Source organism: Castor canadensis, chromosome 9 (genome assembly GCF_047511655.1).
Source record: "Castor canadensis chromosome 9, mCasCan1.hap1v2, whole genome shotgun sequence".
Taxonomy (NCBI): Eukaryota; Metazoa; Chordata; class Mammalia; order Rodentia; family Castoridae; genus Castor; species Castor canadensis.
The window spans coordinates 80,537,099-80,564,194 of record NC_133394.1 but is presented as its reverse complement, the minus strand read 5'-3'; the positions used below and the strand labels follow the sequence as shown (position 1 = coordinate 80,564,194).

Below are 27,096 nucleotides of genomic sequence, written 5' to 3'. Positions count from 1 at the left end.
GAACTTCAAAACTACAGACAAATCATTATAGAAACCATCACGAAATTTTCTCTCTGATGTACCATCAAATTTGGAAGATTGAAATAAAATATGAATTTTGACTTAGAAGAAAAACAAAAATCTGAGCAGGTAAGAGTATATTCTTCTCATCTAAAGTTTCTTTACATTATTTGGCAAACAGCCACAACTTGACTTTTAGGAGAAATTTCTAAGTATTCATTGACTTATTCTTGATAATTTCACAAGATCACATACATAATAAATGTCAAACAGTCTGGATGTCAAATAAACACAGCTGAATTTTCAGAAGTGTTGAGTGCATGTATTTTATTAGAATGATATTTTCAACACCAAGATATATGACTTTGTTCACAGTTGCTCTAACACATACACTTAAGATAGCCACAAAGGTACTGTACACCAAGTAGTACTTTTGTAAATCATAAAACAAATGTACAAAAGAGCATTTCAGTAGAAATTAAGTTAATTTAGGACAAATCTATGTTACTTTGACGCACTTTCTTACTGTTGTTTACCATGAAATTAAATCCATAGCTGTTCTTAGTAACTAAATGTTCTGATGTTGAGAAGTAAGCACACTTACTCATTCTCTGCTAAGGCACTAAAAATCTAACCAAATCTTTTCTAAAATAATTTTTATACTTTAGGTTATGTGCCATTAATTCTTCAAAGTAATTTTTAAATGTTGAGGCCTGTAGAGTACAAAGAAAGAAAATTGATCCCTCCCAAATGGATTTATTTTTATTTATATTTATTGATTTTTCCAGAAAAATACAAAAGACTTTGAAGCAGCTAGGAAACATGAAGATCTCTGGCAAATGAAGAGTTGACAGAGAGTCAGACAATGTTTGCTTTTGAATATATACAGTATTTAAGAACTTATACTTGTAAAACATCACAATGATTTTAAGAATAGTTCATCAAATAACTGTTAAATTGTTTGACAACACAGAAAGATGATCTGCATAATACATGTAAAAGAAAGGCAAACAGAAGTACAACTGATGTGTTTTATTATACTATATAATTTACACCATGCCTGTACCCACATGGAAAATTCACAGTTACAACTAAAAACTGTATTTATAATAGTCATTTTTGTACAACTATTTGCATAATTTCCAGTTACAGACTTAGAGACCTACTACATGTATACGTATCCTTTCTGGATTAAAATAATATACATTTTAAATTATACTTTAATACTTACATTTAGTCAAGGTTGACTGGCTTAGGGTTTTATCATTTTTCTTTATAAAACTAAATGGAGTGGTGCGTACTTATAATTCCAGCACTTGGAAAGCTGAGGCAGTTCAAAGCCAGCCTGGAAGATCTCAAGTTTAAAGCCAGTCTGGGCTACAGAGGAAGCACCTGTCTCAGAACCAACTAACCAAACAAACAAAATCTCTTTCAGGTGAAACAAGAGTCAGGTGCATCCCAAACCACCCAACTCCTCTTTGCTAAGCCTGGCAACTCACCCTCACCTCACTCTATCAATGGCCCACAGACCTTTGAACTTGACCTCACTCCTAACCTTCATTTTTAAAGTGAAAAAGAGAGAGGAACAGTAATGTGAATTGAAAATAAAAATGAAATATGCACCTTTCAAGTGCTATCTATAAGAGTTTGTTTTCCCTGTTAGTTGGAAATTCTCCATGCTCCTAATATCACTTCCATATTTCTGTTGTAAGACCTGACTGGGAAAGAGTAAGAAAGTTTCCCAGCTGTGCTAGTCTTTCTTTGGTTTCTTACCTCATAGACAAGGAAGAGCAAATTAAATTCTTTCCCCTTTTATCTTACTTATTTTATTTTTTGGGGGATCCGAGATCTTACTATGTAGCCAAGGCTGATCCCCCTGCCTTGGCCTCCAATGTGCTGGGATTATAAGCATGTGCCACTCTGCCTAATTTTTTCCCTTTTTCTATCTAACTTCCTTGAAAAAAACTTCAAATATGTATTTAGCACTTTTTAAAAAGGGGCAATATCTGATTAATAGAGGCAGGAAAACTCAACATGTGCATTCTCCCATTTTCCCAAAGGGTGAGAAGATGTGAAAATGTATTTTGGGTTTTCTCCCTTGTAATAAACCTTTAAAACATCAAGAAAGAAAGGGAGAAAATGTCAACACTGAAAACTGAGAGTTGAAGGTATCTACTACATCAGCTTTTTCTGTTTTGGTTTCTTTTTCTTTTGTTTCTATCACAAAATTCCACGTCACTCTTAGCATTCAGTATTCTTTCCTCATATTCCGTGATTTGATTTATATTCAAATGACCACACAGCAATGCAGCTTCAAAAGGCTGACTCTGTTTCTGGGTTCTCCAGATAAATTACCTACCATAAGGTGTCTCCTACAGCCATTCTTAATCTACTTCCTCATCGCTGATAAGTACTGACTCTTCATTACAGAGGACAGCCCTCAGTTTGTCCGTGTCCTGAGCGATGAACTTAAAGCATGCTGGTATAGGAGCTGTATAAGATTGTTCCCTTTAACTTTATATTACTCCAAAATATACATATACAGACATGAAGCACATACAAAGCAAATTTACAGAGTCTATGAAAATAAATTGTGGCTATAATTCCAAACACATATTTAGGGATTCACAGTTTAACAACAAACTTACATGCAGGTAAAAAGTATAGTTTTCCATTTTCAAGTTACACAGCAAGAGGAAATACTGAATGTTTTAATGTTTGTTTTAGATTTAGTCTTCTCATAAGCCTTAAAAATGAGCAAAACTGAGGCACAGATCTCAAGCTACATCTATAGCAATGTGGTACTATTTTTACTAACAAATGAAAAAGTGATATAAATATACTATATACAAACAGAAACAACAATGGGAACATTATGCAAAATTGTTTGATACTGTCATTATTTAACTTTGCAGTGTTTTGACCAAAGACCCTTAGCTTGCACATTGTTTTCTGGTATTAAGGAATAATCCTGTCTATATAACATATTTAACTACTGAAAATAGGAATGAATGGGGAGGGGCTGGTAATATTTGAAATACACAAGTGCACTGCTTGTAAATATCTTTACAATTTAACCACATCTTTTTATCTGAATGAATTTCTTTTACATGGTTACATTTACTCAGAGTAAACAAGTAAAATGTACCAGAGTACAAAATATTGTAACAGGGGATTCAGTTTTCACATTTACTCCTTGGTACAGTTACTTAAAATATACACTTGTGAGTGGGGCTTAGTGGGCACTCCTATAGTCCCAGGTACTTCTGAAACAGGAGTATTGCTTGAGCCCAGGAGTTCGAGGCCAGCCTGGGCAACATAGTGATACCTCATTTCAAAACAACAAAAAATTAAAATAAAAAAATTTTAAAAACCACTTGCAAATAGCACATTGAATAACTATCAAAATCCAGGGAAATGTGAAGAAGCTGTTTAGCTGAATAATGAACAGAAATGATCAAAAGAAACTATAGTTGCCTAAGAGTCTTAAAAATTAGAAAATTATACATGAACCCCTGGGTTCATTTTCTAGCACCACAAAAAAAAGAAAAAAAAAAAAAAACGATTAATTTAACACTCACCAAATGTACCAAAAACCCTTCTCATTTTCCCACTTAACTTAGAGATTCACAATAGCCTCATAGCTTCAGGACATGTGTTTATACTGCACATGTACAGTGGAACACAAATACAATGGGTACTTACTAAAACACCCCTATGTACATCGTTATTAAGCTTACACTAACTGTACAGACCAAGAAAGTCACAGACACCCTAGGTGACTGTGAGTTCTGGATATGCTCCACTACCCCACTGCACAGCAGCTTAAAGTGCAAGGCAGCCTTCAGGCCCATCGTCCACTGGAGGCAAAGCTTCTGCTGAATGAGAAGTTGATTTCGGAGTTCTTGTATTTTCCCCAGGCACCAAAAGGCACTACTACTGCAGTGCTGTTGTCTTCAGTACCATACTGTATTGCCTGCATGGTTTGCCAGGAAAGAAGAGAAACATTGCATTCAGAGTCTATACAAAGAGAAATAACCTTTCCTCTGGAAAGCTAAACTGGTTTTATAAACAGTTACCAAACACAACTATTTCACAGGCTTCTGATTTTTTCACCTCTCTCAATCCCCACAAGGTTATTAAATTGCAGGTGGAATAACAACCATATTTGCTATAGCAATCTTGGCAGTAGAAACACTGAGCAAAAGTACACAGTTCCTAAAATACATGGAAACCCCTTAGCAAAGGGCCTAATGCACAGCAGAGACTTGCAAAGTGTTAGCTCTTGCCAGCAATTCTACTTCTCTGAATTTAGTCTGAGAAATTAAAGATACAATTATAAGAATGAGTATTATGCTCCATGCAAAATGGAAAAGTAGGCCTAAAGGAAATTTCCTGCAGTAGATTATAAATCCATTTTAGGAACAAGTTCAAATAGTGACTGATATGGTCAGTACTATAGTAAGAGATTGGGTTATAATTAGCGTCAAATGTATTTCAAAAGATTACACAGCTTGAGGCAAAGACTAAAGGAGTGACAAAAATATGTGGTGTAAAAAGCTTCAATAAATGAAAAAGTTCTACATACAAATTGAAGCACAAAATTTTTTTACAGTATCGAAGTACTATTATAGTTAATATATGGTAAGTTCTTACATTAACTATGAAACAGATAAACATGACAGTAAAACATTAGGCAAGAAAAAAAACTACAGACAAGAAACACAAATGGCCAATAAACCTATAGCAATAGTTAACTCCACTAACAAAAAAGATGCATACTTAAACACTGAAGTTTTATTTTTGGGGGGATACAGCTCAGTGGTAGAATGCTTGTCTAGCATTCAAAAGGCCCTAGAGTTCGTCACCAGTACTGCAAAATACATAAATAAAATTAATTTCTCCATCTATCAAATTGGCAAAAAACCAAAAGCACTTTTAAGAATTTGGAAAAATACAAACTAACAGCAAGTGAAAAGTATATGTATAACATTTCATGGGAGGGTGGTGCAATTTGACACTTATTTAAAATCTTTAGAATGGTGTTTCATTTCTTTCTTTTTTTTTTTTTTTTTTAAATGGGGCCTCACTATGTTACCCAGGCCCGTCTCAAACTCCAGGGATCCTCCTGCCTCAGTCTCCTAAGTAGCTGGGACTACAGATGTGTGCCACCAAGCCTGGCTCTGTGCATCTTTTTATATAGAAATTTTATTTCTTAGAATTTAACTTATAAAATACTATCTGAGAAAAGGAACATGTATAAATAAACACAAGAATATTAGTTTTCCTCCCATAATATGGTAAAGTAAATATAAACTAAATTTGTCAAGTACGGGGACTATTAAAATGAATTATGGGACACAAGTAAAACAAAATGCTATGTAGTCACTGTGAATATCACTGCCTTTGTGAATTAGAACACATATATCACAAGATGAGTAGCTGAATTAAGAAGGAAGTATTCATCCACAGAACTGGGCCCATTTCCTCAATTTCATAAGCACCCTGTTTGGCACTGGTTTAGGCAGACAGCACAGTAACCAAGTGAATAACTGACGCATTATGACTATGCTTGCCCATCTTATTTCAAGAAAATAATTCTTTTTTAAAGGTCGTAATTCTCAACTACAAATCTTAGCACTTAAAAATTTGGGCCAGGCTGGGCATGGCGGCTCATGTATGTAACCCTAGCAACTTGGGAGATAGGGATAGGAGGATCATGGTCCAAGTCTGGCTCTGGACAAAGTGCAAGGCCCTATCTGAAAAATCACTAAAGCTAAAGGGCTGGGGGCATGGCTCAAATGGTAGAACTCCTCCTAAGCAAGCTCAAAGTTCTGAGTTCAAACCCCATTAGGCAAAAAAAAAATTGGGCCAAATGTGGCCCTAATACTGGAAATGTAAAAATAGCTATTGAACTAAAGCATGATCAGTAATGGCTGCAACTTAAAACCATCATCTATTAGAACAGATTATTAAGTAACACAAAGTAACCTTTACATGTTCTTTACTGGGTGTCACTCAGCTATCAAATTTCAGCTCTGACTGACACACAATCCCATCCATTCACTTTCTGTATAGTTGTTGGTCTTTTGCACACACCCACTTTTAATAGTCAACCACGCTATTGTGTCCCTCAAATAGGCTATGTACTTGGAGCAGTCCTGTTCAATGTCAAAGGTCTGGACCTGGGAAACAAGGCTGACTGGGTTTCAAGCCCAGTTTTGCAACATGGCCTCTGCAGTACTTCAGTTTTCCTCCTCTGTGAAAAACTCAGCCTACTAAGGTCAGTGTGATGACTGCCTGAGTTAATGTGTGTGAACAGAACAGTGTCTGAAAACATAGTGACATATTAGTTCACTATTGTTGTAATTTATTAATGCTGCTGCTATCATTTCAAAGTATGTTCAAAGTCAAAAAATGAACATATCACATTTCCTTGACATGCTAATTTTACTTAACTACTTGGACAAATTGTGAAAACTTGTTAATTGGAAGTATTACGAATCAGTATGACATTTGCTGTAGCACTCACCCTAAAACACACAATTTCAAAGAAATCCCAGGACTGGGTAGCTGCTCCAGGCTGCCCAGGACTATGTGCCCAGGCCTGTCCTTTTCCTTACTACCTTCTTGGGAACTATCTAGCAGGAATTATGCCATGTTACCTGTTCAGTCACTGCATGGGCTGCTTCATTAGGATCATGGCACTGATTGACAAAGTCACAAATCTCTTGACTATTCACCATGAAGTTAATTCCATCTGTGGTGAGGACCAGGAAGCTGTCATCAGCGTGATGTAGCTGCAAGGAGAACCAAATGTATACCATCTTAAACCAGACTCTGCCATAGAATGATGTCTAGTGCCATCTATGTAAGATTTCATAGGCAAATAGTAAAAATTTAACAGGTATCAACCACCACTAAGGATAAAACAAATCTTTCCTTAGTAACACCATAAAGGGAGAGGCAGACAGCTGAACGCTGAGATAGCCTGAGTTTGACTCCTACCTCTATTCAGCTGGCTGAGCACTTCTTAACATTGAAAGTGTGCCCCTCCAAATGCCTTAGAGTTTCTTCCCTTGTAAAATGGGGATTGTACACCTCCTTTATTTTATTTTTTCTTTTTTTGTGATACTGGAGTTTGAATTCAGGGCCCCCCTTGCTAGGCAGGCACTCTGCTACTTGAGCCACACCCCCAGCCCTAGTAGCATCTCTTTGAACAGAGCCTGGCATATAGTAAAACCCACTGAAGTATCTGTTACATATGATGAACATTAAGTGAGATATCATTAAGACATGAAACCCTCCATGCAATTAACGAACAAACATTTATAGCAATTTCTGTGTGAGCTACTGTAGTTGGCTTAAAGGTTTCACAGAATGAGGTATCACAGCTGTTGGGGTCAGTTTAGAGTAATAGGGGCACTGTGCTGGAGAAACAGGTGGGGGATTATTTAACTTGATGGAGAAGGATAGTCGATGATGGCTCTCAAGCTGAGATGGCCATAAATGGTCAGGTGTGAGAGAGGAAGGGCAAAAGAACCATTTCATCCACAGTTGGGGTGAAATATAAGCCAAAGACTTCATCACACACCATCATATTTTACTTGAAAAGCTTATCACTCTTCCCTTTAAAAATCATTTTGGCTTCAATTAAATCTTCCAAAGCTGGGCAGAGTGGTGCACACCTGATATCGCAACACTTGGGCGGCTGAGGAAGAGGGATCATGAGTTCAACACCACCCTGGGCTACATAGTGAGACCTTGTCTCAAAAAAATAAAAACAAATAAAAAAACTTTCAAGATATCCTGTAGCTGGAGACAACCCTACACTCATTCTTACTATATGTGTTTGCACGTCTTTTCTTACCTTAATCCTCTTTGTTTCAGGTTCTGCTATCACCCCACTGTTTTTAAGATCCAAATCTCCAATACTCCTTGTCATTGCAAGTCTGCCATTTACATGAGGTTGTCCCAAACTATTCCAAGCGACAAAGCCACCACATTTTTTAATCCTGTTCAAGAAGAAGATAAAAGACTAAAGCTATAATATGCAGAAAACCAAGTTGCTGTTAAACATAAGTATGACATCAGTTTCAAAATGAAAAATTTAGACCCCCACAGCTGCAGTACCTAGTAAACTACGACAGGAGGACTGAGTTTTAGAATGGCCCAGACCGTCTCAGAAACAACAAAAGCACACCTGGGTTGGAGTGCTTGCTTAGCAAGCATGAGGAGCTGGGCTTATCCCTAGCACCATAGGGAAAAAAACGTAAAATTTAAAGTCTTGAACTATAAACATCATCCCCACAGAGTGACCAATCCGTGGTGGCAAATACCTTTCTTTTTCATCTTTTCTTTCTGGGGTATGGTCAGTGGTCAGCTTCATGGGTTTTCCTTTTCTACACAACAGAGCCCGGCTATCTCCAACACTGGCTACAACCAGCTCAATGCCATCTCGCAACAGGGCTACCGTTGCAGTAGTGCCCGAGGTCAGAAGGGTTGCTACAAACATTATAAAAAAAGAGTGCGTTAGTGACAGTCAAATGATTGGCTATAGAATTTTTATTACAGAATTAAACATAAGCATAATAAAAAACTAATGCTGGGATGTTACCATTCTAATTTAACTAGAGCTATGCAAATAAAATGCAAATGAACCATGTAAGTAAGATCATGCAGGAAAACAACTACTTAATTCAGTGGCAAGGCTCCATGCAAACAGAAAACTGTTGCTAACCTAACTTGGGAAACAATGTGTCACTGTCTCCAAAAGACCTCTATTCACATAGAGTCCACTTAAACTTAGAATTATGTATATCAGTATCAGGTGCTAACACTAATAAAATATTGGAATTTCATTAGACTGGCTATTATGTCAGGATGCGGAGGTGAGCTGGGCCCATTCAGGCAGCATGGCTTTTCTCTACTCTTTGGATGTGGGATTTTTCTTCCATTTCTCACTCCTAGCCAAAGTTAACTGTCTAAGTGAGACATGCCAAGGACAGAGCATTTGCTCATCAAGTGCTGTATTTTATATCCTTTCCTTCTGCAATGGTTTTAATTTTACAAACATTCACCAAAAAATCCTAAAATGGCTGAAGGCCCACATTCTTTTCTGTTTATCTTGTGTTCTCTCTAGAAATGAAACAGTTACAGCTATCATTACACTAACAGAAGATTTGGGGGGCGAGAAATGAAATTCATTCTAGTTTCCCATAAATTTATTGCATTCAACACCATTAGTGTCAGAGGGAGCTAATGCAGTTTGCCTCCAACTCCTAGGATTTTGGGGTCACGCAGCACTCCAGGAACTTGCATTTTTTTCTGGCTAATGTCAAGAAAAATTCGATGCTACCGGACTTGAGCGTGCCACTACTTCCTCCTTGCAAGTGAAACTGCATTTTTGCATCTTCCTTTAATTTCTCTATACTAAGTTCTTTACTGCTTATTAAAAACTTTTAAGGTGCATTGAGCCTTGCCAAAAGTAAGAATACTGTAACAGTATGAGTTAAAAAAAAAAGTGGAAGAGATTGACAAAGATAACATAAAGCAGGTATTAATCGCTAGAAACATTGCTGATTCCTTTAGTTTTGTTTTGTTTTTTAAGACAGGGTCTCGCTTTTGTACCAAGCCTACCTGAAACTTAGCAATCCTCCTGCCTCAGTCTCCCAAGTGCTGGGATTACAGGCACGCACCACCATACCCGACTTAATGTTACTGATTTTTTAAATTAAATATTCAAGTAACATCAAAAGTGACTTTGACTTTAGATTTAGGGAAAGTGCTATAAATTTGATTGATTGAAATTTAATCTTTCTGTGGTTTTCCTTTCCAAAAAGATAATTTAAAAAACATCATCACTAATGCATTTTGGAAAAATACATATGAATAGATTTTCCAATCAGTATATTCAGATGCCTGCTTTAATCAGAAAATTAAAAGGGAAAACATGAATAAACTGTACTTAATCTTTCATACTCATGCTGAATTTACTTTTTTGACAGGTAGCATTTCCAGCTTCACTAGCTTCCCATTTATCTTGATTTTGGAACTGTTCTGTCCAAGCAATATCACTGCAATGCTAAAATATATATCTGTCATTATATATAACATATAATGTTAACCTTTGACTTGAGAGCAAAGGATTATGAAACAATGAAGGCTTTTATACAATGACATATTTGCAGTTTAACCAATTATATTATTTCCAAATGATTTAAAGAACGATGCAAGAAATCATAGACACTTATTCAGACAGGACCTGTGTACGGAATTTTGTATTCCTCCTCTTTGTTTAAGCTTTTTAAAATTTCTTTTTAAACTGTCAATGACAAGTTAAAATTTCATAAATAAAAGTTTTGTTGTTTAACATGCAGCAATTCATGGCTCTGCCACCTAGGGATTTAAAAGAGCCTCAGATTTTTGTTTTTGTTTTTATCAACTCACCTTCACAGTTCCAAAATCCCAGGATTTATGGGGAAAGTTTCAAAACTAGTTTGCTAAGCATCTAAGAATATAAATAGTAAATCAGCATTCATTTTCATTTACATGGAGGTAAAAATTTTCACTTTTTTGCCCTAACAACATAACTATAAAACTAAGATATCTTTCAATAAGTTCTTAACACTCACTGGACAATTTCTACTGCAAGTCATCTCAACTAATGGGACAGGGAGGATGTGGGAACCTTCCAGTAGTCCAGGCTAGGAACCGCTGGACTCCTTCACCTGAGACAAAATTAAGCAGATCTCTCTTTCCACTGAAGCCCAGCATATAGTGTCCGCGGGCTCCAGGTCTAGAGGTGCTGACCAGGCACAGTTCTCTGCCACAGATAACACGCACAGAGGCAAATAGGAAATTCACCCAGGAATTGTGCTCAAACATTACAAACCTGCAACACAGGGCAGAGCAGAGAAAGAGCTGCAAAGTAAGGGGAAGGCTTTTTATTTCAGTGACAATTTCACCCACAAATTACCTAACATTCCAGGAGATGCCAAATCAGCAATTCTAAAGCTCGATTTGCTCAAGTTGATGGTATTTTGTAGATGATCTAACTTTTTTTCATCACAGACTAACATTTATCTCTTAGCTTTGTGGCTTCCAAGATAGGAAAATATTTGTACAAATGCACCTGTTCCAAAACTCACCAGTGGCCAGACACAGACCCACCATTCACACTTAAACAGCTGGTCTTGAACACAGTCAAATCAGTAGTGTCATTATGTTAGAAAAAGTACATGATAAATTTGATTGGTTGCATCAGAATTGTCCCCAAAACAAAACAGCAAATTCCTGGTTTGAATAATTCGTCTCTGAAAAGCAGTACGTTAAGGATGTGAACTACAGTATACATCAAACTACTGGGCTCCAATATGTTCTGAGAAGGGACAAAGAACCTCCTACCAGAAACACGGTGCAACACCTTTGTCAATGGTGTGTCATGAAGGGATTTAGTATCCAGAAGCATTGTTTTTAATAGAATGATAAATTTAGATTAATTGTTTAATAAAGGCTAGTAAGCTCTTGAGCTCTAATGAATATTTATAAACTTATTTAATTCATAAAATGGGTATTTCTGCAGCTCTCTCTTCTCCTCAGTGTTGCAGGTCCACACAACAGAAGAAAAATGATCAGTCTTGATAGCAACACAAAAAGTAAAAGCTGTGCTTTTCAAAGAATAACAACCCCCAATTATTACTCAATTGTGTAAATAATAATGCATATGAACCAATACTGTTTCAATATTTATTAAAAACGGGTGTTCTAGACATGTATGACTCATGAACACCAAAATTAAAGTAATGAGCTGAAGCAGTAACAGTGCAATAAGAATGTCTGTCTCTTCAAACCTGTGCCTAATTTTTTTTCATTTGCTGGCCCCCAACATAAGAAGGGAGATAGCTTGGTGGTAGAGCGAGTGCTTGCCTAGCAAGGCCCTGGGTTTGATCCCAGACCCACACAAAAAAAGTTCATTTGTAAGCTACATTACTGTGTAGCTTAGTTTTGCATAAAGAATCATGGCCATGACGTGAAGAGCAGGCAAGTTTCCCATGAGCTCATGGTGGAAGACAACATCTCCACTCCCTGTCAGAGCAAGTCTTCTCTTTTTGATCCATTTGTCCCCTGGGGAGCTTTGAAGCTTAAGCCACCTAGAAACATTTTGAAGAATATATAAAATTATAATCTAAGTTTTCTACCACCAAGTTTGTTTTAAGTGACTATTTGTAAACAATAGTGATGAGATAGCATTTTAATTTACTGGCTGGTTTCATTAAATGTAAAAACTATATTAATGGTGTAAACTGGATACAAAAAAAGCCAAAAATAGTGACAAGAATGGCTGGGGAAGGGGAGGTGGGGAGTAGAGGTCAGTATGACAGTGCTTGTCTAGCTTTGTAGCAGGTACTTACAAGCAGCTTTTGCTGAAAATCACTGACTCCTTACTTGGGCCTACGAATTAACTGAAGGCAGGATAAAAGCTAGACATCCTGACCTCCATTTTGAATCTGTGTCCTTGGTGCAGTCACTTTGCAGCCATCTTGGAATCCAGGAAGGACTATATAGGAGACAAAGACCATCTGCCAGGCAGCAACCACCTGACCAATCCTGAAACAATGAGCTACCAGACAACCTACAAGCACCAGAACATACCTGTGACTGGAACTGTTTAATAATTCTGCTCCCACTCCTCCTGCCCCCAGTTCTTCCTTCAATTCAAACCTCAAGCAAACATGAGGAAAATGGGTGAAATGCTACTTCTCTCTTCCCATCCATGTTGTGTAACCTCCTCTCTGCCCCTCACCATTACTTGTATCTTTATTTGGCATATTGGGGCCACTGGTGGGACCTGACAAGTGGAACCCAAGGATTTGGGCCTAGGGTCTAAAATCTCCTGTAACAGCATTTTTGAGTCTTGGGTTTGATCCCCAGCACCACAATAAGAAATAGAATAAGCCCCCTAAACTCTGACCTCATAGGAAACATTCAAGAGTGAAAATGGGGCTAGTGCCAAAAGAAATGATAAAATGTTGAGGCAAACTGTGGCACACTAACTATTCCTTAGCCAGCACTGTGTCTATAGGCAGACATGTCAAAAAGAATACTGTCCACTCTTATAATACTGATACTGCTTCAGTTTTTACTAAAAACATTAATTTTTTAAAAATTTAAATAACTGAAATCTGAAATGAGATAGGCTTGTTTTTTTAATCCAGAAATTGAAAAGTTAACATACAGCATTCTGTCATAGTGGTTTTTGTATATTTGATTATATAGGCCCCCAACCAATAGCTTCTGCCACTTTTGAAAGATTTAGCAACTTATTAAGAATAAATATTTTAAATGTTCTCAAAACACTGATTTTTTTTAAAGAGCACACATTATAAGACTATATGCAATAATATTTAATGACAGTGTTATAACTGACTTTTAAAAATAGCATATTACTCATCATCCTATCTTGCTGCATTAAACTTTCAAACAAATGGCCACTAACTGAAAAATAAATTTTAAGATAGCTTTATGAAAGTGCTGGGACGATTACATCAAAGCATGACAGATGAACCAAATTAAACAATATGGCTTAATTTCATTATTAGGAATAAATTACATTTTATGATTAATTTTTATACAACTATTTGATTATATGACAGGCATCTGTAGAAAGTTTCTTTTAAGACATAGCTAAATAATGCTTTAAACTCCAAATTACCTTGAGTTACAATATATTAGTTAAGAAAGGAAAGGAGCTCTCTCAAATTTCACACCAAATCTAACAATAGTTTTAAGCATTTACACCGATTAGATTCTTTTCAGAAAGGCTGACTGCACCCACGAAGGGCTAATGTATGTGGTTGTTGCCCATGTTAATATTCTTGAATATTCTGATCTGAAAACCTTGCCCCATAAGCTGCAGCTGTTTGCAGAATAACAGGGATACACCACCAGCAGTACAGCCCATGAACACTGTGGTATGCAGATGTGTGTGATGCAGCCAGATTCACAGCCAATCTCACAATGGATGAAATAAATGCATACAAAATTCATACTTCCAAAAATAAGGCTGTAAGAAAGTGTTTCATTTCCTCTCTTGCATATGGCTTACTTATTAGGACCAAAAGCTAAATTTTAAGCATAAACTTCATTCTCTCTAAACTCCTATCTTAAAGATGAAGAAAGACAGTGGCAGAAAGGGGGGAAGAGTCCAAAGGAATGAAGAAGAAGAAAAACATGGGCCCAAATAATCTACAAATTAAAAATAAATCTGTGAACAAAGCGAGAATGGGTTTTATTGTTTTTCTGAGGAGGGTGATGGTAAAGTTCTCAAAAAAAGATCAGGAAGAGGCTGGAGATGTAGCTCAATGACAAAGAGCTTGCTTACCTAGCATGCTCAAGGCCTTGAGTTGGGGAAGGGACAGGAAACACCTCTCAAGATAGTCCCAGGATCCCCTTTTCCCCTCCTTATTATTAAATATGAATCATTATTAAGTAAGAGATGCCATGAGGGGCACCAGGAACCAACCTTGCCCTCTCTTTGAGTTTTCAGCTCCTTATCTGTGAAATGGGGAGAGTTTCTATCCCTGGGCACTCCAACTGGAAATGATATTCCCTTGGTGCACTTTTCTCATTAAAGAAAAGGATGAAACAAATACAGATTAATATTCCTAAACAATTCATTTTCAAATCAGTTATGAGGCATATGTTATATGACTGCTGCAGAAGTTTTCAAGTTTAGCTTGCTGGGCCAAAGAATTTGGCCAGTTAACTAGAAAACATTGGCTACATTTTCCTGAAACGTTGATAAATTGAATCAAAACCAGAAACATTTTACTTTCAAAATTAAGGAGGGCATACAATACACAATTTTTAATAACTTCAGCTGGCATGCCCTGTATCTAACAAAAATGAAAATATCACGTACCACTGGAAAGTTGCAAGATCCAGCTCTTTTAAGAAATGGGAGAAAAAAAAATCCTCCTTTCAATTATGTGCACAACTTTGCACATAGGCACCTGCCTCTCAAACTTGAAACTGCAGTCCCTAGGGCACCTTGTTGAAATGATTTTTGACAAATCATTTTTGACAGATTTTTGACTCAGTTGCCACGAGGGAGCGCTCCCTGAGATGTCAAAGCTGCTGACATCTTTGAGTGACAAGAATACAGGATTCAGTGGTAAATAAATGTGCACATTGGTGCACATTAGCCACTTTCTTTCGTATTTAGGATTTATTGACAATTTTCTTCTTTTCTGAACAATCACCACCCTAGATGTGATTAACCTGTAGAGTACTTCCATCAGGGAAAAAAGAATCTACTCATCATAAGAGCATCTTGAATAAACAACCATTTTGGACCTTCCCTTTCTGAAAAATCCTTATTTCATATAAAAGTAAGGTGCTGACATTAGTTTGGATTCCAAACAACATTCAAAATGATTCTTTACATAAAGTCATTTACACATAAGCTTCTTTACAAATAACATACATTAGAATTCCCACCCACCAAGGCCTAAATTGCTTCCTTTTTACCCCCTCCTCACAGCCTAGAGGAATGCGATTATTTTACATACCATCAGCAGACAGGTGGGCATGACTTGCAAAAGCTTTTTCTATTTCTAGAAAAGCCAAGGTCAACACAGTTTCCAAGTTCTCCTTAGGAAGCAAATCCCTTTGTGGAAAGAAAAGAGAGCCATAATCAAGTCACAGTAGGTTCCTCCATAGGTTCCCTTCTCTCAGTCACCCTTACTAGCACCCAGGCCTCAAGACTTTCCTTGCAGAAGCTCAAGATGTGTTGCTTAAGGGATGTTGAGCAAGCATTTAAGGCTCTAAACATCAGGCACTGTGATGAGCTTTGGGTTTTTGTTTCTTATTTTTTTGTTGGTGGTACTGAAAATGAACACCAGGCTTTTAAGGGATCAAAAACAAAAGTCTGTCTGGGAATGTAGTTAAGTGGTTGGGAAAAACCAAACATGAGGTCCTGGGTTCTATTCCCAGCATACACGCACACAAATCCAAGTCCCTTCTGAAAGAATTAATCCTTCAACCTTGAGAGGTCAAGAGTTCCTTCATATTAACTTACAACATTGAATTCTGTTGTGGAATGAGTTAAATTATGCATAAATCAACTGATGAATTGACCTGATTACACACAGGAAGACAAGAAACAGTACATGGTCATAACTGCCACATCTCCCCTGTCCTCCTTAATTCTAGCAATAGTGTGATCCGCAAAAACATAACTGAAATAAGATATTTAAAGACCCCAGACACCCACAATAAATGCACTTTCTCAAGAAAATCACCCAAAGCTATTTTCAACAAGCCAAGTATTCAAAGCATGCATACCAGTTGAAAAAGTAACTAGAAGGTATTGAAACGCACACTACAGGCTCTGCAGGGAGTAAATGCTTCTCATGGGTTCATTTATGCTAATTCACCTGAAATCCCCACAAATCAAGTGATGTGAATTCTGGCCAGTGCTTTCCCCAGCTGTGAAAGCACACAATTTCCAAAGCAGAAAAACTCATCAGTAATGAAAGGCACCCCTAAACTCCTGCTCACTGGACGTGGCAGCCACAAGGTGAAAATCTCAAGGAGGCACAGGGGAACTGCAAAATCAACAGGGCGACAGTCACTGTACGTACAGAATGCATTTCTCCATATGAGTGTGGCAGAAATCTGCAGCCGCAGGTCCCCCGTGCCCATCGTACACTGCAAAGTACAGGACGTCCTCTGTCAGCTGGGCGAAGCCCAGGCGATCCTCGTTCTCCTTGCGTTTGCCGATGTGGGAGGCACAGCCCACCTTCTCCAGGCTGATTTTGGGGATGGGCTTGCCGTACTTAATGCTGGGCGGCAGCAGAATCGGCTCGTCAATGCGGTTATCCCAGATCCCAAAATTGTCCCAGGTGGCTGGCCGCCCGCTACCGTCTGAGTCAAAGCGAGAGCACCTGCGCTCAGACGTGGAGCAGTGGCAGGAGTGGGTGACTCGCCGGTCCTCCTGCAGCAGGCGGGAGCTGAGCAGCATGCACCTCCTCACCTGGTTCCCGCCATTCCTGACCAAAGTAATCAATGCAGCTGTGGACATAACGGGACTCCAAAGGCCCAATTCAGGAGGGAAAGGCCAGCAGAAGGGTAATGGATGTCTTTAAGAAAAGTTTCGCACCTGAGGGGAGGTTGGATAGGAGGGAGATTAGTCAATAATTTTGAATATCAATGATACATCATGAGACATTATGGAAAATGAAAGCCAGAAAGGATCTGACAGAAAGACAGAAATGTGTATATACACACAGGTTATATATTGGGTAGGCGCCCCATAGCCTATTTCTAAGAATAGTGAATCAAAAATGAATCTATTTAATACCCCCGTCATGGTGTTTAAATTCTATGAAAACTTGACAGGGTGCACCCAGCCACCTGCCTCTCAAACTTGAACCTGCAGTCCCTAGGGCACCTTGTTAAAATGCAGATTTTTGACTCAGTTGCCATGAGGGAGGCTCCCTGAGATGTCAAAGCTGCGTGTGTGCAGGCCACACTTTGAGTGACAAGAATAGAGGATTCAGCGGTAAATAAATGTTCTTCCCTTATGAACACCATTGTTCTGAAGAAAAGATAAGGGCAAATATTAATAGCAACGAAGTCTTCCAAGATAGACAGAAATAAGCAGAAACATTAACTGGTTGATAGAATATTTATAATTCCAAAGAGTGGCAAAGTTTTAGCAAAGACACAATAAAGGCTATGGGGGAGACCTACCTACGTTTGAGGATGGAAGTATAAGGCTGACCTTGAGCAAAATCTTCAGACACTATCTGGAATATAACTAAAGTTAAAAAAAAAAAGGTTGGGGCATGGCTCAAGTAGTAGAACACCTGTCCTAGCAAGCAGAAGACTCTGAGTTCAAAACCCCAGTACTGTACAACTAATGCATGCTAATAAAAATATTTTAAAACAGAGCTGGGCGTGGTTGCTCACATCTGTAATCGAGCTCCTCAGGAGTCTGAAAAAGAGGACTTCAGCTCAAAGCCAGCCTGGGCAAAAAGTTCCCAAGACCCCATTTCAACCAATAAAAGCTGGGTGTGGTAGCAAACACTTGTCATCCCAGCTATGCAGGAAGCATAAATAGGATTGTGTTCCAGGCCAGCACAGCCATAAAGTGAGACCCTATCTCAAGAAAAGCAAAGCTGGGGGCATGGCTCAAGTGCAAGCACAAGGTCCTGAGTGCAAACCCTGTATCAGAAAAGAAAAAGAAAATATGTACAATATGGCCAAAAAAACCAAAAAAATTTAGGATAAAGGTGGCCACCAAATCAACAGATGTATCTATCATGAAAGACGTGGAGAACACTGCTTCTTGGCTTTTGGTTAAGATTATACATGAAAGACTGAAATTCTCTTCTTTTTATGACAATATTGGGGTGGGATGGTAGAGACATAGCATCTTTGGCTATCAAAGAGAATTTATACATCCATTTACAAAAAGATAGGCTTGTATTTTTGCTTCTGACTGAAGAGTGCTATGGTTTGGGTGGAGCTTGTCACCCAAAGGTTCATGTGTTGGAAGCTTTGTCCCCAGTGTGCTGGTGTTAAGTGAGGCAGTGTTTAAAACGTGGGGTCTACTTGGAGGTTATTGCCCATGCACTCAAAGGGATTAAGATAGTTCTTGTGGGACCCAAGTTAGTTAGTTCTAAGCAGAGCAAACTATTAGAAAAGCCAGGCCGTGAATTGCATTCTGGCCACATGAGCATGGTGTTGCATATACTCCTGCTATCTGCTATGGGGTCCTCACCAGAGCTGAAGCCAGTGTTCTACCCTTCAACTTCCAGAGAGAAATGAGCTTTTGTTTATGAAGTTACTCAGACTCACATACTTCTTCATAGTGACATACAACAGACAATACAAAGGTTCTATTTTATTCGGCAACGTTAACAGTACGGCACATATAGGTAATGACTTGTGGAGAGATTTCTTTTTACTTCAGTGACGATGCATGCCATATTTAGCCTTGGACTACTTGATAGTCTTGTACCTACTTTAAAAGAGTTACAGAATCACAAACAAATATTAAAGTTATTCTGCAGCTCTCCCAGGATACACTTGCCTCTCTTTCTCTCTCACCCTTCAAAATGTTTTTAAATGATAAAATACAGTCTCATTCTCAGCAGAGAACATTATCCACTGGAAACATTTACAAATAAGATAAAATAAACTTGGACAGTTTCTTTGAGCCTGCACAGACTAAAATCAATCATCAACTTGGCCTCGTTCCTTCTATATTATCTGTGCAATCAGGTCTTAAAATTAGGTAGCTACAAAAGCATGTTATTGACAGAGATTAAATGTGAACCAGATGTACAACTGGCTTATGAGTACTACAAAACAAGGTCAAAACAAGGTCAACATCATTTAGGTCAACAGAATTCTTTTTTTTTTGGCTCTACTGGGGTTTGAACTTAGGACCTCATGCTTGCTAGGCAGGTGCTCTATCACTTGAATCACTCTAGCAGCCCTGTTTTGTGAAGGGTTTTTTTTCAAGATAGGGTCTCACAAGCTATTTGCCCAGGCTGGCTTTGAACTGTGATCCTCCTGATCTCTGCTTCCGATTATATGTGTGAGCTACTGGCCCCCAGCCTAACAGGAGATTTTTAAGAAGTGTCTCCATATCCACAGGTATGTGGTTCCAAGCAAGCCACCCTGGAGGAAAACCTGTGCATGCTCAGGATACATAGATGTCCACACTGCACTGCAGGTGCTCCATTCATTTTCTCAACTCTGCCCAACTTCTACTAAAGACATGCAGCCTTTCAAAAAATTTTAAATTGTCACTGTATTACTTCAGTTAAGCACATTCACTTTAACCTTGGTTTTGTAGCACCATTTGCTTTTTGGGAGATGTTCACAAAATGAAGAGCAGGAAAATACTCAGTAGCTCCCACAATGATTTAAACACAACTGACTGAGAGTTCCACATCCACTGAACTGTGGAATGTGCTTAAGAAAATTGAAAGTTTTTGGTTTTGAAAATTCTTTTTTCTTATTCATTATTATAATTTTTGGCCATGCTTGGTCAAAACCATGTGTGATAAATCCGGAAATAAGGCAGGCTTACCATGAAACTAAATTATAGTAGGCTGGGCAATGTGGTTCACATCTGTAATCCCAACTACTCAGGAGGCAGATACAGGAAGATTACAGTTTGAGGCCAGCCCAGGCAAAAGCATGAGCTCCGATCTGAAAAATAAACTAAAATGCAAAAAGACTTGGGGGTGTTGCTGAGTGGTAGAGCACTTGCCTAGCAAGTATGAGGCCCTGAGTTCAAACTTCAATGGTGCCAAGAAAAAAAAAAAAAAGGCAAAACTAAAAAAGCTAAACCATACTAATCCCTTCTAGACTCCTGAGGAAACCATTTAAAGGTAACCCATGTTCCCAAGCTAACATCCAATTTTAAATTAAACCTGTACAAAGGCTAGGGTTGCTCAGTGGTACAACATCCATGATTACTGTGCAGAAGGCCCTGAGTCAATCCCCAGGCAGCAACAAAAAGCAAAGACAGAAAGAGAAACAAACAACAAAACCCTGCACATCATGAAAAATGTCCTCCTCAGCTTCAAATTTAGAAACAGCCATTGCAGTTTCCATGGAAATGACTAGGCACTGAATAGCAGGCAAGGGGAATAGAACCAACAAAAACCTTAAAGCACAGAAACCAAAACAATCAGTGTTCTCTGTAGCAAAAAGAGTGGAGAACAAGTTCACAAACACATAAGAACTCTCTCCTTTTGTGAGCTGAGCAAAAATGAACTGGGACCAGTTTATCATCCTGCCAGCTAAGAAACACAGCTACTCAGCAAGATTTTTGAAGAGGCAGGAGGGAATTGCGTCAACCTCTCAAGTAGAAATCGAGACCAGGTTATTTTTATAAATCATATTAACATTTAAATCAAGCTTTGGAAGTCAAGTCATCCTTTCAGCTCTCTGGATACATAAGAGTATGTCAGCAAAAGTTAAATGAGCTAGGTGCTGGTAACTCCCATCTGAAATCCTAGGTGCTCAGGTGGCAGAGATCCAGAGGATTGTGGTTTGAGGCAAACCCTGGGCAAAAAGTTCATGAGACCCTTTCTTAACCAATATGTGGGTGTGGTAGTCATCCCAGATAGCATGGGAAGCATAAATAGGAGGATCATGGTCAGGCTAGCCTTGGCAAAAATCAAAACCCTACCTTAAAAATAATCAGAGCAAAAAGGATAAGAGGCATGGCTCAAGTGGTAGAGCACCTGAAGCATGAAGCCCTGAGTTCAAACCCCATACAGCCAAAAAAAAAAAAAAAAAGAAAAAGCTAACTAAATGAAAAACATTAGGAAATATGCACAAATTGTATTCTACTAGTAAAAATAAACTTTAAAGACTGCTAAGGATTGCTTCTCAGCCTTTTGGCTAAAATCAAATGAAGATTTCACCAAAAAAGAAAGTAAAGATAAATAACTTGACTGGAATTCTACCTATGAAACATAGGTAATTTATATAATTAAATCTAAAATACATCGACGGTCATATACAAAAAGGACAAAATGGGCAATTTCCTCTCTAGACTAAGCTTTTCAAATTCATTTTATTCCTCAATTCCAAAAAAAACCCCAAAATACATGAGCCACAATTTTCTTTAAACATATCATTTTTTTCTTTCATTTTGAAACAGGATCTGACTATGTAGCCCTGGCTGACACCAAACTCTCCATCCCCATGTCAGTCTGCTGAGCCTGGGATTGCAGGTATGTGCCAATACACCCTACCTAACTAAACAATTTTTAAAAACCTGTTTGCATGCATACACAAAAATACCCTATGTGTTCTACTATTGTCAGTAAATAAATACCTGAAGGTATTTTCCTATTTCCATATTGATTTGTGTGACAAACCTTCCTTATCTTCCTCCTCAACCTGATACTTTTAAGACTGATATTTTAAGACCGACACAGAATGGTGACTGCAGAACAAAGCTGGCCCCTAGATTAACAATTCTATCCACTGGGGGAATTGTGGCAGAGGGGGTTAACCACATCTTGATATCATAAAGGTGCGCACAGAGACTCTGCATGAGGGCACTGATCACAAGCCACATTCTGAGAGCAGGAAATTTCAGGTCCAAAGTATCAGGAAAGAAAAAAAATGCATTTGGTTTGCAGTTAACTTTTGAAGTACACAATTAAAAAATATAAAGGAGCAGAGATTTGAAAAACAGTAATCAGCAGCTACATGTATATAGTGCCAATTTTATTTTTCATATGACTCTGGTTTTATCATACCTCAATAGTTTAACACCTCAGAGCTGTCCAAGTTTATTTTTGGAAAAGGGACTCACAGTCTCTGGCATGATGTGGCACTGAGAATTTAAGCTAAACTGCTTTTGATGTCCAAGCCGGTCAAAAATGCATGATGCTGTCATCTCTGTAAGTACATGCCGAAACCACTTAGGAGTTCTGTAAGTCAGTACTACTAACACCTGCCCAGATTTTCTCCCTCTAGAATTTTTTTTTCTATTCGTATGTCCAGTATAACATTGTGTTCAAATGTCCTTTCACAATGTAAACACAAGTTTTACAAAAATATTCTTAAACCAAATATTTCTTTACCAGCCTTTAAAAACAAAAACAAAACAACCCGTGCATCTCAATAAACTAAAATAGTATGAAAATCTCAGATGTATTTCAGCAAATTTGGACACTAACATCTTCTTTATTGGTAGCTTGCTAAGAGGAAAGAAAATATGCTAGTCTACCTAAGGGAAAAAAGAAAGCAACATACAACAAAACCCCAAAGGACTGAGAAAACAGTATGAAAGCAATGAAAAGTACTTATTAGTCTAATTCTGTAGATATTTCTTTAAATATTTTCATTAATATAGACACAGGCACAGATCGCATTCCAAACCTGTAACTTTATACTTCATTTAAGAAGGATTTTCCTGCTGGGTGTCACCAGGCCTATAATCTCAGCACTTGGCCAGGTAGAGGCTGGAGAATGGCCAATTGGAGGCCAGCCTGTGCTACAATAGAGAGATTGTCTAAAAAAACAAGGATTTTTCCTTTACATTCTGTGCAATATCACCAGCACCTCTTGCCTCTTCCCTATTTTCTAGGATCCTCTAAGAGAAGGGAGGTGTCTGTGATCTATGATCGGTGAAAAGTGACTAAGGCTGCAAGAAGAAAATCATTAACAAGAACTCACTACCAAAGACTGTGAGATTTTTATTACGTTTATCACACAGTGGTGCATTGGTTCTGATTTCTCCACACTTCAATAGATGCATTGTCCTTTTACTGCTACGGCATTTTAACTATAACACTACACACCATTGCTGTTTTCCAACGTTTTATAATCTCAGACTGGAGTTGCCTATTCTAAAACCACCAAACAACCTCATTCTTCGCTCTGTCCTGGCAAAAGGTGCAAAGAATTCATGAGGCTCTGACTGTACATTTCCAGTTTGAAGCTCAGAAAAGGCAGTAGAGCTTTAAAGACTCCAAATTCCCTGGCTGATTCCACCTGGGGCTTCATCTTTGTTCCCCTCCTCCGAATTCTCTAATCTTCAGAAAGCAGCTGAGATTAAAGGCATCACACAGGGCATTCCTGGCAGAGCAAAACCCAGTTCCTTGGATCCAAACCAACCAGGTTTCTGCATCCTTCGGTACACCGATCTCCTGAATAGCTCACTGTTGGACAGGTCAGATCGCTGACCATAACAGATGAGTTGGACACCCACATCACAGGACAACACCACCCACTGGCCCTGCAGATCGCAGCGTTTCCCTGGCACCGTCCGCCTCCTCTGGGAACACAGAGCCCAATGTCGCCACGTCTGCCTCTCCCGGGAGGCGACATGCCGCTGACCCCTGCAGCATCCTCACCTCCCGGGATTCAGGAAGGGCACCTGGGGCCTCCGTGCGGGGACACGAGGGCGGCCGCCCACCCGCGACCTCCTCCGTCCCCTCCCTCGGACCCCCTCCCACACCAGCCCCTCCCGCCAGCCCGGGTCACGTTCAAGGCCCGCCGCCCAGCGCAGCCAGGGTGGGCTCCGCCCCTGGAAGCTGCTCTAGATCTCGAAAAGGAAGAAAGGCGCTCGAGGAGCCGGGAGAGAAGGGCCCTGGAGCTTCGGGATCCCAATAAGGAAGTGGCGGAAATTAAACCTACATTTCTCCTTGCTTTCCCAGGGAGGCCTCTATTTCATATCGCGGCGGGGGAGTGGGGCACCAATAAACAACATAAATGGCCAACATAAATAAATGAATTGTACTGTGCAATCGCTTACCTCGTGATGGCTATGTTTCTGGAAATTTTCTTAATTCGTTTACAGAGGGCGAAGGAAGGGTTTTCTTGGTCTGTAAATACGATTCTCTTCTTAGACTCCGATCTCTGCAGCAAGCAATTACAGCAGCCACAGCCTGGTCTCCTGGAAATTCTCGAAAATTTTTCAACCTCAGTTGGCCAAATGGAGAGGGGAAATTTGTTCCCGCTGACTGACGGCAGCACCAGCCAATCGGCGCTCGGCGAAGCGGCGCGCCCGACTCCGACCGCAGCCAATCGTAGATCCCGACGGGAACGAGCCTCCCGCAACTTTGGTTTGACTTCGCTGACTTCCAGCTGCCACGGCAGAGCGACGTCAGCTTGGGCCAGTAGCGGCTCGCGGTGGCGCCCCGCCCTCCCGAGGTGGGTGCTGCGGCCACCCAGGGGGCGCGCCTGGGTGGTGGCTGGGGGAGGCTTGGCACCTGGCCATCGCCGGAAGAGGGAGGTGTGTCGCTTCCTGCCAGGGGGCAGTGGGTGTGACAGCTAGGAAACCGAAAACAGATCGCCAGCACTTGGCCTTGAAAGGCATCTATCAGGTTCCCTTGCTTGCATAGAGCAGGGTTCGTCGTGGCTGAACAAACAGGCGTCCGTGATCGACTCATTCGACAAGTATTTGTGTGTTGTGAAGGACGTCCTACAGTGTACCAGGCACTGCAGGTACAAACCTGACCCAGATGCACACGAGAGCTGCCCTCAGAATATGCAGTTGGATAAGGAAGAAGTAAACAAAACATAAAAGATAACAAATCACTTCAAGGGAGGAAACATCCAGGGTGTGGATAAGGAAAATGAGGAGGGGGTGGCTTTAGATGTCGCTTTTAAGCTGAGTCTCAGAGTAAGAAGGAAAATCAGTCATTCAGTCATTGGAAATAGAGAAATGATGATTGTGTTGGGCAGAGGGGGACAGAACAGCAAAGGTACTGAGGTGGAACTTCATGGTGTTTTGGAAGAACGGGAAGAAAACCTGTGTGGCTCTAGTATAGTATAGTGAGAAGAACAGTATGATGTGAGGTCGGTGAGGGGACAGGGGTCTTAAGAGTTTGCATCACATTTTAAATGTAATGGTTCTCTATTGAGGCATCTGAAGCAAAGAATTGAAAATATGTGGTTTAGACTTTAAGTCGCTGTTAAATGTGAGCACAGCAGGTGAAATAATCTACTGGGAGACTGGTAGAGAATATTTAAAGTAGAAGATGCCAGGGATTAAACTGTGGTGATATCACTGGAGGTAGAGAAAAGCAGAGAGCTAGAGAGTTTAAAGATCAATGATTAACTTGTTTGATATTTTAGGCATCCTGGTCCAGGGACAACTGCTCAGAATTCAGTGCACTTAATAACCTGTTAGGACAGTGGTACTCATGTTGATACTTACAAATTCTAGTGATGACCTTGAGGATTGCGTTGGGTTGACAGACAATTTTCATGGACTTCCCGGAATTTTATTTCTTTTTCATTTAACTTCTTATTGCAATATATCAATATATGTAGAAACACACACATATCCTAAATACATACATTTGAAGGAATTTTCACAGCCTCAACAAATCTTTGTACCCAGAATCAGATCAAGAAACAGAATGTTTTGGTTGATTACTATACTCTGGTAATCAACCAGGCCAAGAGGGTGAGGCAGGAGGATCACAGTTTGAGACCTGCCTAGCTAACAATTTTGGACTAGATGCTTGGGTCAAGTGATACACTGCCAGCTTAGCAAATTTGAGACCTTGAGTCTAACCCAAGTACTTCCAAAGGAAAAACCCCAATCCCCCAAAATGTTGTTAACAATTGGGGACTCATCATACTGTCTTCCAGTTGCTGCTTCCTCCCACCAGCAACCTCTATGCTGACTTTCAGCTACATAGATTAATTTTGCCTAACTTTACACTTGGTATATATAAAACCATAAAGTATGCATTTTTTTGTGTTTGGCTTATTTAATTCAACTTTAATACTTGTGGGATTCTTCCATATTGTTGCATATAGCTGTAGATCAATCATTTTATTCCAGTCTGTGATTATTCCATGCTTTATGAATTCATCCTTTTGATTATGACAGGGTAGTTTTCAGTTTGGTGTTATCACAGATAGTACTATTATGAACATTCTAATACATATCCTTGTTGATGCTTTTCTTTCAATGCAGCATTCTGGTAATTTAGTTACAATTGTGTTATTTTTAAATCTGTTCATCAATAATGTAGTACCATGTATTACAATATTTCAAACATTTGAACCACAGTTTGATGTAAATAATGAAAGAATTTACTGTCATAAAAGTGAAAGTTTTGGACAACAACAATGGACTGTTGTTGTGAGGAAATTTAAACTTGAAGTATAAAATATTCTGAATTACCCTTGGAGTTTTAACCTTCTTTTTAAGCACTTGCTAGCTGTATGTCCAGCATTCAAGAACTTCATAATTTTGCCACATCCTTTTACTATAATGGACTGTAGTCCACAATTCCTTGATTGTCCTAAAGAATACCTCTCTGGGATGGAGTTGTAACTCAAGTAGTAGAGAGCTTGCCTAGCATACTTTAGTCCTGGGTACAATCCCCAGTACCAAAAAAGAACAAAGTCATCAGTTTACTTCTTTGATTTATATACTTCTGGTTTTTAAATCTCTGAAGCATAGTTAAGTATTCTACAAAAAAATTCACCATAAAGGTTGATTTGGCATGATAGATCCCTGCATAAGGTCCAAAAGAATCAAGAAGAAATAGCACTCCATTCCTACATTAAGTTCAGCTCCTT

At 39.1% G+C, this 27,096-nt stretch overlaps 1 protein-coding gene across 1 annotated transcript; it reads right to left on the bottom strand.

Annotated features, from left to right (window-relative positions):
- Positions 1-310: 310 nt before the first annotated feature.
- Positions 311-24,510, bottom strand: Ppm1k (protein phosphatase, Mg2+/Mn2+ dependent 1K). Its single transcript, XM_020186189.2, has 7 exons — positions 24,308-24,510; positions 16,647-17,164; positions 15,573-15,670; positions 8,340-8,505; positions 7,871-8,015; positions 6,666-6,800; positions 311-3,976 (listed from the first exon to the last, which is right to left on the bottom strand). Exons 2-7 carry the CDS (start codon positions 17,084-17,086, stop codon positions 3,845-3,847), a joined length of 1,116 nt encoding a protein of 371 aa, XP_020041778.2. The 5' UTR covers positions 17,087-17,164; positions 24,308-24,510; the 3' UTR covers positions 311-3,844.
- Positions 24,511-27,096: the final 2,586 nt, after the last annotated feature.